The sequence below is a fragment of the Hyperoodon ampullatus genome (genome assembly GCF_949752795.1).
Source record: "Hyperoodon ampullatus genome assembly, chromosome: 2".
Taxonomy (NCBI): Eukaryota; Metazoa; Chordata; class Mammalia; order Artiodactyla; family Ziphiidae; genus Hyperoodon; species Hyperoodon ampullatus.
Window position 1 is genome coordinate 154,277,165 of NC_136915.1, and position 18,276 is coordinate 154,295,440.

The window sequence follows — 18,276 nt, forward strand, 5'->3', positions numbered from 1 at the left end:
GGAGAAAAAAATTTTAGTAGCTTATATAAGAACTCCTTGTAGGTAGAAACCCAATTTTGTAGAGAGAAGCTAAGCTTCTGAGAACTAAGTATGGATGGACTTCTGTGTGAGTGAGAAAATGGGACACATCTGTGAGCAGGCTTGAAGGTGTAGGATGAGAAGAGGGAATGGGTGGAGTGGAGGGAGCCAAGATGACACAGATGTGAGGCAATATTAGATGTGCCTCAGGATCCCTTAAGTTTTAAAGCTATTCAGCTCACATAGTCCTTCAATGGACATTGATGGAGAGGTTGGACTTTGCAACTCTAGGTAGCAGGCCAAAAAACAGAGATGCTTAAGGATGTAAACTGTCAGAAATCTATAGAAAGCAAGGCTGGGGTCTCTTTGGACTCTCACAAAGGTTTGGTACTGAATTTAGTGTTAAGTTCAATAAGATTTCTGTGAGGCAAGTGGGTTCAGCATACATCAGAATTATACTACATGTTAAATTATGTGCTATATTCAATAGAAGAATGCCAAAGAGAAAATTTGCTCTGCTTTTTAGCTACTAAAATGGTATCTGATGTCTCCGGTGACTATACTTAAATCCTCTGAGCCTCATCTCCATGTGGGCTTCAATTCACCTCATGATAGCTTCTGTTATGTGCCCATTTCTTTCTACAGCCACTGGTGGAAGCCTGCTCTCTTAACAAGGATTTGTATGTACCTGGAAATTAGGGGATTAATGCCTCTGGGAGCATCCTTTGTGGAGTGTGGGAACAGATGGATAAATTCATCCCCAGTTGACCCTCAGGTGAGTAAGTTCTAAGATGCATTAGTATACTTTTTATAAATTCCCCTGCAAGACCAAGCCCCAGTTGCCCACAGAAGTGACCTCAAAATTAGCTTTTCCCTCCTCCTTAATTCTTCTCATTCCCTCTCTCCTGCTTCTTGGAATTGCTCCTCAACTGGACTACCAGATACAAGTCCTCATATCAGGATCTGTTTTGGGGCGAACCCAAAAGACGACAAACGGTAAAACCTGTGCATATTTGAAAAGAAGTAATATGGATGCAGCTGTCTGTTTTTCCATTCTGGGGTTTGTTTATGACTTTCTAAATTCCAAAATACTATTATTACTGCATTTCATCCTTGAATTTATTCTGAAAGTAAGAATTATTATTATCCCCATTGTACAGATAGAGAAATTAAGGCTCAAAGGGAAGAAGTGAAAAGTAACTTGCTTGATGTCACATGGATGTTGCCCATATAGAGCTAAAATTGGTTATTCCACAGTCAGTACAACCTTCATGGAATGCCTACTGTGTGTCATGCCCCGGGCTAGCCATGGAACCATGTTTTCTACTTGGGCTGATCTAGGTCTGATCCAGACGAAAGGGGCACTCTAGGCTCCAATGCCTCTAGCCTCTGGAAGGACTGGTGGATAGGATACTAAGATTGCTTTCTTCTTGGAGTTGCTCTTGCCCCAGGGGTCCAGAGATCCAATCCCTTCATCCCCCACCTCAGGGGTATCTTCATCTACTTTATTTTGCTCTTTAGTCTCTCAGCCAAATGGCGCAGGACCAACAATTCTGAAAAGATTCCTCTTCAAAAAGATTGCCTTGGTGGCTTTACTTGCCTGACCTCTCTGCTTGGTAAGTGCTGAAAGCTTGTGACTGAAATTATTTTACAGGAGTTATCTCAAGGCTGTATAGGCCATGGTCTCTCCTCAATGTTTTGAAGTGTGTTGACTCTTACATAGGCTGTGAGTGAATATTAAATTATTCTTCCCCCACAGGCAGCAATGAATCAAGTACAAATGGTCTGATTTCTGAAATGATCCATAAAGCTAAATAAATGGTAGTGATCTGGATCAATAATACTGGACTGTCAACCCACAAATTAATATGCATGCCTTGATTTAGAATTGAGCAGTAAGAAGGGTAAAAACAAAATCATTTAAAACATCTGGATTGTTTTGCTAACTGTATTATGAAAGTATACTGTAAATGGCATTAGAAGTTTGCCTTATTTTCTACCCAACATGACATAAAATAGCACACATATAAAAAACTGTCAAATGGACATCTATCTTATAATATGTCTCTACTATTAGCAGAGCAACTAAAACAGAGCTTTGGTTTCAGGCCCCATAACATTTAAGAGAAAAAATATTTTAAACTAAAAAATATTTTAAGCTAAAAGTCTTCAAGGTACTCATCTCATTTATATATAATTTTAAGGGTCTGAAACCCTGCTTTCCTGAAGGATTATTTTTCTTACTGATCATTTTCCAAAGTATATGGCTGCTATTTTACAAAGTTCATATTTATTACTTTGTGTAAAGCTTTTTTTCCACTAGCAAAGAACAAAACAAAACCGTAAAAAGCAAACAAAAATTCTGGGGTATATAAATTCTTTATGTTAATATCTTGTGTCATAATGTCACCATATAGTACTTAAGGATTTTATGTGGTGTGGAATTTTATATGGAATAGTAAAGGGAAATAAATGATCATAGATATAATATGTCATATATATCTATATATTACTATATATTTATATATAAAACTGTATTTGTATAACTGTATATATATATAATATATAGATATATATAAAATTATACACACACATATACATACACAGATGTCTTACCCTGGATTCCCTTGAAAATTGAGCTTGACACAAGGCTGTGGTGCTAATGCTTTACTGGGAAGAGAATCCCAGGGTAACTAGAGGAAAAAGGCAAGTGTGGCAGATAACAATGGGAAGCAAATACAAGATGATATGGTACCATACTGACCACTGCTTCACAAACAGCCATAAAGAGACATAGCCATTCCATCAGCTGTGCACCTGCTTGGCCATATGTGATATTGCTTGCACAGACGGCATGGCAAAATCTTGTATCTGACCAGCCCATCTCGGGGAAGAAGTGAGATGATATTTATCTACCAGCTGTCTTCCATCTTCTGTTTCCTATTGGTCACAATTTGCCTCATGAGAGTTGATTCACCTACATTTAGAAAATTCTATCATCTGGTCCCTTCGGCAGCTTTGGGGAAGCCAGATCCCACTCCATGTGATGTGTGCTTCTGGAATCTAAGTCTGGAAATGGTGGAAGGAACCAGGGACTTCAGACATGTTGCTTGTTTGGCCTCAGGTATAAAATCATGCATCAGACCCACAAGTAGATCTCAAGGTCAACAGCTGAGATGGACGAAGTTGCTGAGGGCCTGGGAGACAGGTGAGGTCAAGAGAATATAGATAGGAACATAAGATGTGATAATACAACATCAATCAATCAATCAACCATCCATCTAACCAATCAGTCAGTCTCCAGATACAACATAATATATAATGCATTCTCAAATCTCTACATTAAAGGAGAAAAAAGAAGTATGTATAAGATTGTATAGAATATAATATGAAAATATGCTAAGCTTTGGAATGGGTGTTTGTATTTCCTGAGAGCCAAGTTAAAAGTCTGAAAACAGAGTACTGCAAGATGTATTTGGGAGACCTGGCTTAGGAAGCTAAAGAAAACCATCTTTGCCTGTCATCCCCCCTTTCGTCCTTGGGTTAACCACTTGCAGTAAAAGTATGTTTGTCTGGGGCTTCCCTGGTGGCGCAGTGGTTGAGAGTCCGCCTGCCGATGCAGGGGACATGGGTTCGTGCCCCGGTCCAGGAAGATCCCACATGCCGCGGAGCGGCTAGGCCCGTGAGCCATGGCCGCTGAGCCTGCACGTCTGGAGCCTGTGCTCTGCAGTGGGAGAGGCCACAACAGTGAGAGGCCCGCGTACCGCAAAAAATAAATAAATAGATAAATAAAGTATGTTTGTCTGGAAGTAGACAGGATAGTTTTCCAAACAATGCCAAGAATCAGATGCCTAGTAAGAGTTGTCTTCCCAGAGCAGAAGAAATAGTTAGATCTGTTGATTTCAAAGAGCTTCCCTCCAGGCTGCCTATAGAGTAAACAAAAAGAGGTAAGAAGCCAACAGTGCAAGTGGAGACGTTGAATCAATAAACTTGAAATTCAGAAAGCCGCAGTGTGAATAATAGTCTTTCAGATAAACAAGGCTGAGAATTATAAGTGCTTAATTTATGTGTATCTTCTAGGTGCTATAGGAAGAGATCTATATAGGAAAACATGCATTCTAGAAATCAACAACATGAGGGATCAAAATAAAATTATTAGACCAATATCCTTATAAGCAGAAAGCTATTTTGTAATAAAGTGTCATGAACAAGTTGATTTTAAAAATAAGGGGCAGGTTTAGTCCCAATTTGTGCACCTGGCATTTTACCCAGATCTGCCACAGTGGGTATCTTGGCAAGGGTTTCTTTATGTTGTGGCATTCAGGCATTTGGGGGCTTTGTGGGGACTTTACCTGAGCCACTATAAAGAAAAAATCCCACTAAAGATAAAAAGGCGTGTGATTTTAAAGGGCAAATCACGTGCTCTACTGGTTTTACACTTGAAACCCATTGGAACCATGCTGGGAACGTCAATGAAGGTTTTTACCATTTTGGAAACACTTTGGTCTCTGAACTGTGATTAGCAATAAATAAATACAAGACATCAAACCTCCATGTTACTGGGAGGACTAAACATAGATGTCTTCAATATACTTTGTATGTTCTTAATATTTGAAGAGAATTTTTTGAATCTGTGCATTTTATTTTTTTCAATCTTATTTTACAAATTCCTATTCTATAAATAATAAGGTGCTGTAGAGAGAGAAACTTAAGGCGCTCTGCCGTTTGGTAATGAAATGAAGGGCAGAAGATTTAGAAAAGTTCATGTACCCAAACCCACAACAAACTAAAATTATAAATTCATGCCTGATGTGTCCAGTGGTCAAAGACTTTGTACTGCTGCCAGAATTGCCAAATTTTAATAAAACTGGACTTGAACAAAAAAAAAAGGGGGCAATTAACTTTAGGGTGGGATTCTGGAAGTACCCCTTAGAGTTCCATATAAAGAATGGAAGATTCCAAACTCTTGAAACGCTAAAGCTTTCAGGAGATAAAAATATCTTTAGGAACCTTTTCATTGTGGGTTTGATACTCTAGAAAGATCCAACAGTTTCTGCATTATTTATATTGTGGTGGCAAATCACTTCTTATAATTGGTTAATGTAGGCCCTAAATATATATATATTTGCAGAGCCTGTTGAAGATAGAGATTGCTTCACGGAAATGAAACCTCTGCATCTGGAGTTTCACGCTCGTGGCCTGTGGGGTAAATCATGCCTACAGATGTTTTTCAAAGTGTTTTCAAAATCAGGAAAGATTACATAAAATTTTAATATCTGGCCATACTAGGTGTTCGGTCCTTCATGGCCAATATTGGTTGGAGGTGAGTATAGCAAGTGTGCCCTTGATACTAGCCCTCTCCTGTTACCTCATTTTCACAACTCTATTCTATTGAATCAAATCCATTGTCTCCTGTAGACAATTGCATCTATTAACTGCATTCCTCCTCAAACAACCACCTTCAAGAAAATTACTCCAGAGAGACGTAACCCGAATGTTCATCTTTTAACTTGTTAGTGCTTGCTAACTTTGGTTTCAGCACAGTTGGTGGCTTTGTTTGCCTCTTATGTGTTCCTCATTGCCGTCTCTGGCCATACTTCCAACTTCGTCTCTAACACAGGTGCCATTTTGGTGTGTTGCCTGTGCATTCTTAGGATACTTTCTACCCATTTCAATTTGAGATTTGGCTTTCATCTTCTGTCTTGGTACTAAAAGCTAATTCTAGTCTCACAGGTTGATGCCTCCTGATATTGTTGTAGGTTCATCCAAGTGACTGAATATGACTGGCTTCTTATTTTCAATATGCCTATGATATATAGATTGTATGAATGGCCCCGATTTTCCATGCCTCTCTGTATCCACATCCTTCAGTACTGAATCCCCGCCACCCTCAAACACACACACTAACTCTGGGCTTGGCAAGTTGACCCAAACAGAGGCATTAAAATGCACTTGTACTTTGACACTTCCTCTCTTGCCTCTGATTGCCTTGAAAACATATTTAAGCTAGCCAGAGAGCATTCCTGAATTAACCTATTGAAGGGATATGAAAGACAGGTACAAGTGAAGACACAAGAAGGGCTCAGTTGTCCCAGCTGAGTCTATCCTGTATCAGCCTGCAGAAAGCTGACCCCTGAACACATTAAAGATCACAGAGTCACCTACCTGATATGCAGCTGATGCCCAGATAAGGCCAGAATTGTCATGCTGACCTATAAAATAGTCAGCAATAATAAATGTCTATTATTTAAGCCATTGAGTTTTGGAGTAGGTTTGTTACATAGCAATGCCTAACTGATATAGCATCCCAATTAGTGAGATTTTGGTTGTATTTACCGTATAGTCTTCTCATGAGAAATGAACCTATAGGAAGAGCTTAGGCAGCTACACACTTAACAATGTGCCAGGAAAATATTCTTATCATATTTTGAAGTTTCTCAGAAGCAAAATAATTGAAGGGTTACTTTGGGGTAGGTTGTTTTCATTTGAGAGAATGTAAACGTCTCATCTAAAAACTGAGTATGTTCTGGGGACATTCAAACCCAATGTTTTTGTTGTGAATGGTGTTCCAAACCCATTTCCGCATAGGTAGGGGAATCTTGGGCTGGCATACAGAAAATATTTCCCAACAAACCATTGCATTCACTGTTACTCTGAGGTCTCTATGTAGAAATGTGATTGGAAATAAGTGCATTAGGGACCTCAGAAGGTTTGGCAGTGCATTTTAGATGCTTATCTGAGCCACACAAGTTAGGAATCTGGGATGGAAATCTCCTAAGAATAACCATTCTCACGAAATTTCCAATCCCTCTTTTTTTTTTTTTTTTTTGGCAGAATTTAAAATTCCATGGAAACGGCTCATGTCACAAGACTTCTGTGTGGTGCTGGCCAGCACTAGGAAGAAGAGTGCCCCAGGAAAGGAAAACCAAACCAATGTGGCTGCTTGTTTTCACACCTTTGAAAAGGTTTGGGTTTGGCTCAAACCGAGAAAGAGCACTTGGGGTTTTTATTTTGTGCCAACTCCTTGAAATACCATTCACCTGACTCATGGAGCTTTGAGCATCAGGAGGAAACAAGCTCTTAACCACCATCAACCACTTCCTTATCTCTCAACCCCACACTAACCAAACATTCGTAATTCCCAACATGGCTTTCATCCCAGCAGCTTCCACCCTCTCCATCCTCCAGGTTGCTCCATCTGCTTTCTCATATGCAAATATATAAGGTCAGCAAATGCTCATGGGTTAAGACTTTTTCATCAACTAGTCTAAGATGCTAATTTAAAAGGATCTTAATTTCTAGACCCTAGAATCTTTTACAGCACTGAATTACTTGACAGTTAATAATATGGTAATATTTGGATTCAAAATGCAGAAACTCTTTCCCACGAAGATAAGAGTAACCTGATTTAGTTTATTTTTCAAGTTGCCAGTGGCTGGGTACTTCATCAGATTATAGCATGAGATGGTACTAATGAAGCAAAGGTCAGGGGTTCACATCTCTGTCTGGTTCAATTAGCATTATTATTTTTCACATTCCCCTTCCATTCCCCTCACTCTCAGCCAAGTCTCCTACAAATTAGTGCAACTGTGCAAAGGGATGTCCAGAAAAGAGAGCATAGAAAGGATTCAGTGAAAACTCACTCTTATTTCTGGAAAGTCCACTGACAGTTTATGTGCTATATTGCTGCGTATGTGTACATGTATAAGTTTGTGCACAGTGAGGATTGTTTTGGTATGTGCAGTTATAAATATGTGTCTGTCTATCTAATCCCTCTTGCTGTCATACGATTTGAAAAGCGTGCATTGTTTTAGTCAGGTGGAAGGATTATGTTACCTGAATACCAGTATTTAATGTACATTATCACATTTATTATCATATCAAAACCAGATGTTTAAAATTTGGGCTAGAAATTCCATAACACGGATTGTATTACCTCAGGGTCACCATACCACCCAATGCTCACTGCTCAGCTGGTATTTTGTTATGGCTCTAATAGAGCAATAATGTGCTTCCACAAGTCTAAGTCTGGTATTAGATGACATGTGGGCTAATTTTGGTGGGTTGAGCAGACGGGTAGGGGGTTATACAAATCAGAGCAATTTGCTTTCCCAACAATAAGAAAATATGTGAAGAATTATTGCTAATAGTCAAAGCTTCTCTCTCTCTCTCACTCTGGCTTTGGCTTGCTCTCTCTCCTTACTCTTACTCTCCCTTTCATTCTTTATCTTTGGCTCCTTTATTTAAAACTTGTTGTCATTTTTATTGTCTCCAAATGCCCCTCAAACTTACTCCAGAAACAGAAGCTACCTCTAATTACTAACTTTCTTATCTCAGCAAAAGCTATTTGAAACCTTCCTCTTATTTGCCTTTCTTGCATTGCTTCTGTACTGATAAAATTAAAACAAGCAAGCTCAGAAAAGTGATAGCATTCTTGATTTAAGAAATTATAATCAATGCAATTTAGATAAGGTTTAAAAAAAGAAATAAGAGCCTATGTGGAACCAAGCCAACGACTCATCTGTTTGCATTAATAGGTTCCAGCAATGGTACTACAGGCACGGAAAGCCTGTTCGCCACTGCACTTAGCAAGCACATGAGCTTAAAAATAAACTTTGACAATGTAGATCTCTTTGTCCTTTCAGGAATGGAAAACATTATGTACTTCAAAGCATACTAAGCCTGATTTTAAAATATAGTTGGGATATTGTTACTGTGGCAATTGGGAGTGTCTTTAGGCTGCACACAGTACATGGATGCTTCGGGTGCAGTAGTACTTGAGTCACAAACTAGTGAGAGTAAATGACGCTGGCAATTTTGATATGCTCATTTATAAGGAAGAAACTTCTGTCTTTTAATTTCTCTGGAGCTCTGCAATATATTTCCTCCTTTCAATCAGGGAATTTCTTCCTGAACCAAACTGCAAAAACAGAGTATTTGAGTAGCACATTTCACTTGCATACAGCAGCGTTTGTTCATTTTTGACTGTTTTTGGACAGGAAATCAATCTACAGGGTAACATTCACACATAAAAAGGAAACAATATGGGACAATGGCTTGTTAGTACAAGTGACTCTGCTTGGGAAATTACCGACAAGAAACCTTGGAGGAAGAACGGCATTAAAGATCAAAAGCATGATGACTCCTGATGAAAACATCCCCAAATGATGAACCCACAAGCAAGAAGGAACTTCTACTGTAAGTATTTTTGCAATAATCAAGTATCTTATTATTTTCAAAACTTCTAGCATATGTGGAGTAGATTTCCAAGCAAATATTTGATGTAGGGAGTCTTCATTATAGACAAGTCTATAATTAAACTCAATGGGTGGTTCCAACAGAGGGTTAGTTACTGGAATTTTTTGCATGATCTTGCAACACAAATAAATTGCATGTTGATGTGGGCATGTTTTATACAATAGGCATGTTATATCAGGCTTTTACTGTGTGATGTATTGCTTCTGGCAATGCAAAATTGATCAACGTTAGTATCTATAAATTCCATTACATTTGGATTCTGGTCATTTGAATGATGTTTACTTTGGTTTCATGTTATGGCTAACCCTGTAATCAATTTTTTTCATAAATAGATTGACACACATTATTTGTAATTTACTTAGAGAGAATATTAGTTCTTTCCTTAGTGAATCTAATTTGTATTGTAGGGAAGAGGTGGCTTAGAATTTTAGAAATGGGGAAGAAAAGGTATGATAGTTTAAAACTTGGGAACTAAGGCCTTTTAAAATCTTTACATTTCCATAATTTATTTGGTAAGTAGTTTTGTTTGAAAATTGTTTAGACGTCTGTATATAAGACTTCTATATAACAATATTTAGTATTCCATAGTAATATTGTTATGGTCTTGGAAATGTAAATCAAGCTCATCAACAGCATAATCCTATGTAATTATTAAGTATAGCTAAGTCTATCTTTAGTGGCTGGCATAGAGTACATACTTAATAAATAGTTTTTGAATGTTGAATATATGCTGGTGTTGCATAATAGGACAATTATCCTGATTGTACAGTAATCGTTTACATAACAGGAACTTACATGAACTTACACATGAATGTGATTGAATTGTTTAACAAAGAACTGTACAATAATAGGGTTACACTGTTTTGCTGTTTTCAAGAAGGGATTTCTTTAAAAATCCGTTTTCTAATTGATTTCTATCCTTGGTTATTTTTCTTCTGAAATACAAAAAAGTTTGTCCAACTTACTGTTCATCTGAAGGGTAATGTTTTTGGAGCAAATCAGTATGTAAAATATCAGCTTATTTCCAATCAGTATGTAATTTCCAGGTGCTAGTTTGTGGCATTGAGACTTGGAATTAGCAATTTTGGAGCCCCCTCTGCTGAGGAATAATGGGTAGGTCAAGACACTGGCCAAGTCCTCAAATGGGGGAGATCATTTTTTAGGTGTAAGGGGCATGAAAATAAACTGAGAGGTGAGTGGATGGAGAGATTCTTGGAGTCAAACCAAGTGTTTCTGGAGTGACAGAAGAGAAGCAGAAAATATGGAGAAAGGCATTGAGTGGGAGAGAGCTGAAGAGGTAATGGAAACTCATTACAGATGCCATCTTTGTCTCATATGATGCCAGATAACACTATTCTAGTACTTCAGTTTTTTCTAGATCACTTGCTATACATACTTTTTAAACTAAACACATGTCCTTCTGCTCCCACAAGTAGGAAACAAGAATGCTGTACACATGATTTTATTGCATCTTATTAGAAGTGATGGTGGGATCCTTTGGGTAGGAGATGATAGAAGCTGTAACTAAGCAACAACTATCATCAAGGTAAAAAGACTTTTGGATAATCATATATAACATTTGGATAAGCTTAAATTATCCCATTAACTACTCAGTTTAGTCTCCTACTTAGAGATGTATTTTACAAGTAATTTATCCAGGCAGATCTATCAGAATATAACTATAATTAGAATAAGATATTCTATAGGAATCATTTGGAAGTTCTTTTAAGAATTAGAAAGTTGGTTGATACTGTCTACATGAGCATTTTTTCAGGCTAAAATCACCTGGATTTATTAGGTAGAATTCTGAGACCCCAGTCAAGAAATGATGCAATATTAGGGAAGTCTTTTAAGCCTTCCTTTTTAAGCAAAGGGAAGGCATTTGATTATAATCTGAAAGCCAAAGTATGGTAAAATGATTTTGAGAATTACCTTCAAAAGGAAAATGTAGGCTTAGGATGTCCCCTCCTCCCCCTACTCCCAACCCCCCAACACCGATCAGGATATAGTTATAGATAACAAATGATAATTTGAATTTTTATGGCACATTATATTTTTCCTAGTTAGTTGTTTGACATCAGAAATATCTGTTCCCAGAACTGTCTAAAGATTTGCTGTATCAGGAGGAATAAACTCCCTACCACTGGTAGATGAGGAGGTTCAATGTGGAGGGAAAAGCAAGTATTTTGAATCAGACAAATGTGTATTGGAATTCCAGATTCCTCACTTATAAACCAGGTGACCTTGAGCAAATTACTTGAACTCTAAGCATCTGGTTCCCCATAAATGGGGTTAATAATTTATGCCTCTTAGAATTATTGTAAAGATTAAATTAGATACTTTACGTTAACTGCTTGGCCTGTAAGATGGTTAAACTACATGAGCTTTAGAGACTTTTCTAAAATTGTCATTCTAGTAATTCTAGATGTTTAAAATAACCTAAATTCCTTGCTTGTGCTAAATGCTATCCAAAGATGCAACTGAATAGAAATATCTATTCTCCACCTAGTGAGCTCCTCGTATAAGAAAACTGTAGAGCAAAGCTATTACAAGTGCAGTAAAAGAATAAGGCAATCCTGGGATAAACCCCACTTGATCATGGTGTATGATCCTTTTAATGTGCTGCTGGATTCTGTTTGCTAGTATTTTCTTGAGGATTTTTGCATCTATATTCATCAGTGATATTGGCCTGTAGTTTTCTGTTTTGGTGACATCTTTGTCTGGTGTTGGTATCAGGGTGATGGTGGTCTCATAGAATGAGTTTGGGAGTGTTCCTCCCTGTGCTATATTTTGGAAGAGTTTGAGAAGGATAGGTGTTAGCTCTTTTCTGAATGTTTGATAGAATTCGCCTGTGAAGCCATCTGGTCCTGGGCTTTTGTTTGTTGGAAGATTTTTAATCACAGTTTCAATTTCAGTTCTTGTGATTGGTCTGTTTATATTTTATATTTCTTCCTCGTTCAGTCTCGGAAGGTTGTGCTTTTCGAAGAATTTGTCCATTTCTTCCAGGTTATCCATTTTATTGGCATATAGTTGCTTGTAATAATGCAAGGATTCTTCAGTATACACAAATCAATCAATGTGATAAACCATATTAACAAATTGAAGGAGAAAAACCATATGATCATTTGAATAGATGCAGAAAAAGATTTTGACAAAATTCAACACCCATTTATGATAAAAAAAAACCCTCCAGAAAGTAGACATAGAGGGAACTTACTTCAACATAATAAAGGCCATATATGACAAACCCACAGCCAACATTGTTCTCAGTGGTGAAAAAATGAAACCATTTACACTAAGATCAGGAACAAGACAAGGTTGCCCACTCTCACCACTCTTATTCAACATAGTTTTGGAAGTTTTAGCCACAGCAATCAGAGAAGAAAAAGAAATAAAAGGAATCCAAATTGGAAAAGAAGAACTAAAGCTGTCACTGTTTGCAGATGACATGATACTATACACAGAGAATCCTAAAGATGCTACCAGAAAACTACTAGGGCTAATCAATGAATTTGGTAAAGTAGCAGGAACCAAAATTAATGCACAGAAATCTCTTGCATTCCTATACACTAATGATGAAAAATCTGAAAGTGAAATTAAGGAAACACTCCCATTTACCACTGAAACAAGAAGAATAAAATACCTAAGCATAAACCTACCTAAGGAGACAAAAGACCTGTATGCAGAAAACCATAAGACACTGATGAAAGAAATTAAAGATGATACAAACAGATGGAGAGATATACCATGTTCTTGGATTGGAAGAATCAACATTGTGAAAATGGCTGTACTACCCAAAGCAATCTACAGATTCAATGCAATCCCTATCCAACTACCAATGGCAATTTTCACAGAACTAGAACAAAAAATTTCACAATTTGTATGGAATCACAAAAGACCCTGAAAAACCAAAGCAATCTTTAGAAAGAAAAACGGAGCTGGAGGAATCAGGCTCCCTGACTTCAGACTATACTACAAAGCTACAGTAATCAAGAGAGTATGGTACTGACATGAAAACAGAAATATAGATCAATGGAATAGGATAGAAAGCCCAGAGATAAACCGAAGCATATCTGGTCACCTTATTTTTGATAAAGGAGGCAAGAATATACAATGGAGAAAAGACACCCTCTTCAATAAGTGGTGCTGGGAAAACTGGACAGCTACATGTAAAAGAATGAAGTTAGAACACTCCCTAACACCATACACAAGAATAAACTCAAAATGGATTAAAGACCTAAATGTAAGGCCAGACACTATGAAACTCTTAGAAGAAAACATAGGCAGAACACTCTATGACATAAATCACAGCAAGATCCTTTTTGACCCACCTCCTAGAGAAATGGAAATAAAAACAAAAATAAACAAATGGGACCTAATGAAACTTAAAAGCTTTTGCACAGCAAAGGAAACCATAAACAAGACCAAAAGACAACCCTCAGAATGGGAGAAAATATGTGCAAATGAAGCAACTGACAAAGGATTAATCTCCAAAATTTCCAAGCAGCTCATGCAGCTCAATATCAAAAAAACAAACAACCCAATCCAAAAATGGGCAGAAGACCTAAATAGATATTTCTCCAAAGAAGATATACAGATTGCCAACAAACACCTGAAAGGATCCTCAACATCACTAATCATTAGAGAAATGCAAATCAAAACTACGATGAGGTATCACCTCACTCCCGTCATAATGGCCATCATCAAAAAATTCTACAAACAATAAATGCTGGAGAGGGTGTGGAGAAAAGGGAACCCTCTTGCACTGTTGGTGGGAATGTAAATTGATACAGCCACTATGGAGAACAGTATGGAGGTTCCTTAAAAAATTAAAAATAGAACTACCATACGACCCAGCAGTCCCACTACTGGGCATATACCTTGAGAAAACCATAATTCAAAAAGAGTCACGCAGGGCTTCCCAGGTGGCGCAGTGGTTGAGAGTCCGCCTGCCGATGCAGGGGACACGGGTTCGTGCCCCGCTCCGGGAAGATCCCACATGCCGCGGAGCGGCTGGGCCCGTGAGCCATGGCCGCTGAGCCTGCGCGTCCGGAGCCTGTGCTCCACAACGGGAGAGGCCACAACAGTGAGAGGCCCGCGTACTGCAAAAAAAAAAAAAAAAAAAAAAAAGAGTCACGCACCAAAATGTTCATTGCAGCTCTATTTACAATACCCAGGACATGGAAGCAACCCAAGTGTTCATCAACAGATGAATGGATAAAGAAGATGTGGCACATATATACAATGGAATATTACTCAGCCATAAAAAGAAATGAAATTCAGTTATGTGTAGTGAGATGGATGGACCTCGAAACTGTCATACAGAGTGAAGTAAGTCAGAAAGAGAAAAATAAATACTCTAAGCTAACACATATATATGGAATCTAAAAACAAACAAAATATGGTTCTGAAGAACCTAGGGGCGGGACGAGAATAAAGACACAGACGTAGAGAACGGCCTTGAGGACACGGGGTGGGGGAAGGGTAAGCTGGGACAAAGTGAGAGAGTGTCATGGACATACATACACTACCAATCGTAAAACAGATAGCTAGTGGGAAGCAGCTGCATAGCACAGGGAGATCAGCTCAGTGCTTTGTGACCACCTAGAGGGGTGGGATAGGGGGGAGGGTGGGAGGGAGACACAAGAGGGAGGAGTTATGGCGATATGTGTATATGTATAGCTGATTCAGTTTTTTATAAAGCAGAATCTAACACTCCATTTTAAAGCAATTATACTCCAATAAAGATGTTTAAAAAATTAAAAAAAAATAAAACAAAACAAACAAAAAAAGTATAAGGCAATCAGAATGCAGGGCTGCAAAGTAATAAAGTTTTTTGTGGTGTTGTGTTAGGTGGTGTGAATTAATTTGACGGACTGTTCTATAGTCTTTGATGACTAAGATAGTGGAAACACTGGCCAATTAATTTCCCCTTTCATCCTCTGTTAAATCATTTTAGGAAACCCACCATAGCCAGCTAGGTCATTCTCAGGAGAAATGGTTTTGGAGAGTTTAAGGACAGAAAATTGTTCATCTTCAAAATGTTTCCTATGACATCTTCCCTCGGTGCCTGCAAAAGTCCAAGTTTTAAGTGGATGGTGTATGTCGATGATTTAATTTATTGTGTCCATTTGTTATCAGCATAAGCGCAAAGCACTTGGCAGAACCATCATTTTTACACTACTGTTTATACTAGCTTAATCAATGTTTGCACATCACAGATATGAAATAACAATCTAGCTGTTAGATGTACTAGCTGGAAAATTAGTATGTATTTGGGAGAGTGTCAGCAGTGGCTCTTAAAAAAATATTATCTTGCATCTGTCTAGTGCCATTTTCTTTTTAAAGTGTTTCTACATATATAATTTCATTTTTTCTCACCTTTGAAGTAGAGAGGGATACACATTAACTTCATTTACGGCATAATAAGTCAGATATTAGGCAGAATTGTCTAAGGAGAAGATCAAATATGAAATAAGACTTTGTATCTAGTGTAATTTATCTAATGGTTTGATGACTATCTCTGATTTTTATCTAGAAATATATGATTCATCTGCTTCTCTCATGCCTTAATAGGACCCTTAAACTTGAGCACTAATTAACACTTACCTTGTTTTGTGCCTTCTACAGAGACCCAACCAATCAGGCACACAAAAAGAGATGCTGCAACTAGGTTCAACCCCAGTTAGGTGTGCAGAAAACCTGCATGTCTGGAATTCTCTGACTTCTATACTATTAGTATATCCCAGACACTTCTAAAGAGTAAAGGTGCTGATATTTGCTCATTAAATTTGTTGTTTTACAAGGGAGTCAAGGCCACAGTCACACTCTTGGCCATCTTCCTTGCCTAAAATAACATGGATTTGGACAATTTTATTTTATATATCTTATTTTATTTATATACTATATAAATAAATAAATATATATATTTATTTATATATTTGTATATATATTTGTGTGTGTATAAATAAATAAATAAATAAGCACACACACACACACACACACACACACACACACACAAATATAACCAATTAACAAATTGGCAGTATCAGGTAAAAGTCTGCTCTATAGCTCCTCAAAGGCTGATAAGCTACATCTTATAGGCATAGATCTTGAGACTCAGGGTATGGTTATATCTGTTGATTTGTGTCTAATAATCAGAAGTCTTCTTGGTATGATTGAAGATTTTAGCCAGCAAGAACCACAATTTACAGGTGCAAGAGAAAACCAGAAAGCTATATAGCAGCAGGGTCCAAATATCTTACACAAGTTATCCACTAGGTGATTTTGAAATGTGTTGATTTTTTCTCAGCAGCTCCATCTGTGCAACATTCTTTTAGCTCAGTTCTTAATTTTCATTTAATAGCTTAACGTTGCCACATGTTCTGTATAATACTTTTGGTTGATGGCATTTTATGAAAATATCGGCTCGAAGAGGAAATCTTGGAATTGAGGGCTTAGATGCATTTTGAATTGAATAGATTGAAACTTAGAGAAAACCTTATTCTGTGAGAATATGGCTGACATAGCATTATCCTTATTACTCCTCCCTCGTGTGAGAGAAACAGCCTCTAAGATTAGACTTGGTGCAGCAGAGCTAATGGAGGTGCAATTACAGGTCATTGAATTGTATGATGCCAAATGTTTAGTTTTCACTAGGCTGTTTTTGTTGTTTTGAAACCCGAGGTGAGAGGTCAAGATAAATTGAACAGTCATGTATAAAAGCAGCCGGTAAACTTTCCACACCTTGACATTTTAGAGTTTTGAGTAGTGCAATCCTGGAAAAGTGTTTGCTTCTTTTCCTTTATGTTTTTAAGATTTGTTTTATTTTTGAGAAAGGTACAGGATTCTCACTTCTTCAGGGTAAGATAGTCTGCTCACAAAACACAGATTTTTATTTTGTATGTATATTTTAAACTATTAAAAACCTACATAAAGTAAAATTCACTAATTTTTGTGTGCAAAGATCTGTGAGTTTCAACAAATGTATAGAGTCTTGTAACCATCACCACAATCAAAATAAAGAACAGCTCCTCATTGCCAGAATATTCCCTCATGCTGCCTGTTTGTAGTAAAAGCCTCCCCCATCCCTAATCCTTGGGAACACTTACCTGTTTTTATCTCTATAGTTTTGCCTTTTCCGGAAAGTCATATAAGTGAAATAATACAGTTTGCACCTTCTGAGTCTGGTTTCTTTCACTTAGCAGAATGCGTTTGTGACTCATCCATGTCTATCAATAGTTTGTTTCTTTTTATTGCCAAGCAATATTTTATTGTACCAGAGTTTGTTGGTTTATTCACCAATGAAGAACATTCAGGCTGTTTCCAGTTTTTGGTGATTATAAACAATGATGCTCTAAACGGGGTACACTGTAAATGCAGGTTTTTGTGTGAATGTAAGTTTTCATTTCTAGGGTAAATGAATTCCTAGGAATGGGATTGCAGAATATTGTAAATGTACATTTAACTTTATAAGAAACTGCCAAACTGTCTTCCAAACCGACTTTACCAATTTGCATTCCGACCAGCAATGTATAAGAGTTCTAGTTTCTTGGCCTCCTTGTCAGCACTTGGCATTATCAGTCAGTTTATTGTTTGTTTTGTTGTTTTTATTTCTTATCCATTCTAAGAAGTGCGTAATGGCATCTCATTATGGTTTTTAGATGGTGAGCATTTTTTCACGTGCTTATTTGTGATCTGAATATCTTGTTTGGTGAAATGTTCAAATCTCTTGTCCATTTTTCGTTGGATATTTGTTTTCTTATTGTTATTCTGAGAGTTCTTTTAAAATTATGGGTATAAATCCTTTGTTGGATTTATAATTTGAAGCTATTTCCTGTAGTTTGCCTTTCACTTTCTTAACCATCTTTTATAGAGAAAGCTGTTTTAGTTATGATGAGATATAATTGATCTATTTTTTTCTCTTATGGATCAAGCTCTCAGTGTTATGTCTAAGAATTCTATTCCTAAACCAAATTCATGAGCATTTTCTCCTGTGTT

The 18,276-nt window shown here is 37.3% G+C and overlaps 1 protein-coding gene across 1 annotated transcript in view; it reads left to right on the forward strand.

Annotated features, from left to right (window-relative positions):
- Positions 1-9,182: 9,182 nt before the first annotated feature.
- The window catches only part of KCNK2 (potassium two pore domain channel subfamily K member 2), a gene marked incomplete at its 5' end in the record, with an annotated part of 249,583 nt that continues 240,489 nt past the window's right edge, over positions 9,183-18,276 (forward strand). The window contains one exon of the mRNA XM_079696393.1: positions 9,183-9,216. Within this exon, the coding sequence (XP_079552519.1) occupies positions 9,183-9,216 (34 nt within the window). The remainder of the gene's footprint in view (positions 9,217-18,276) is intronic.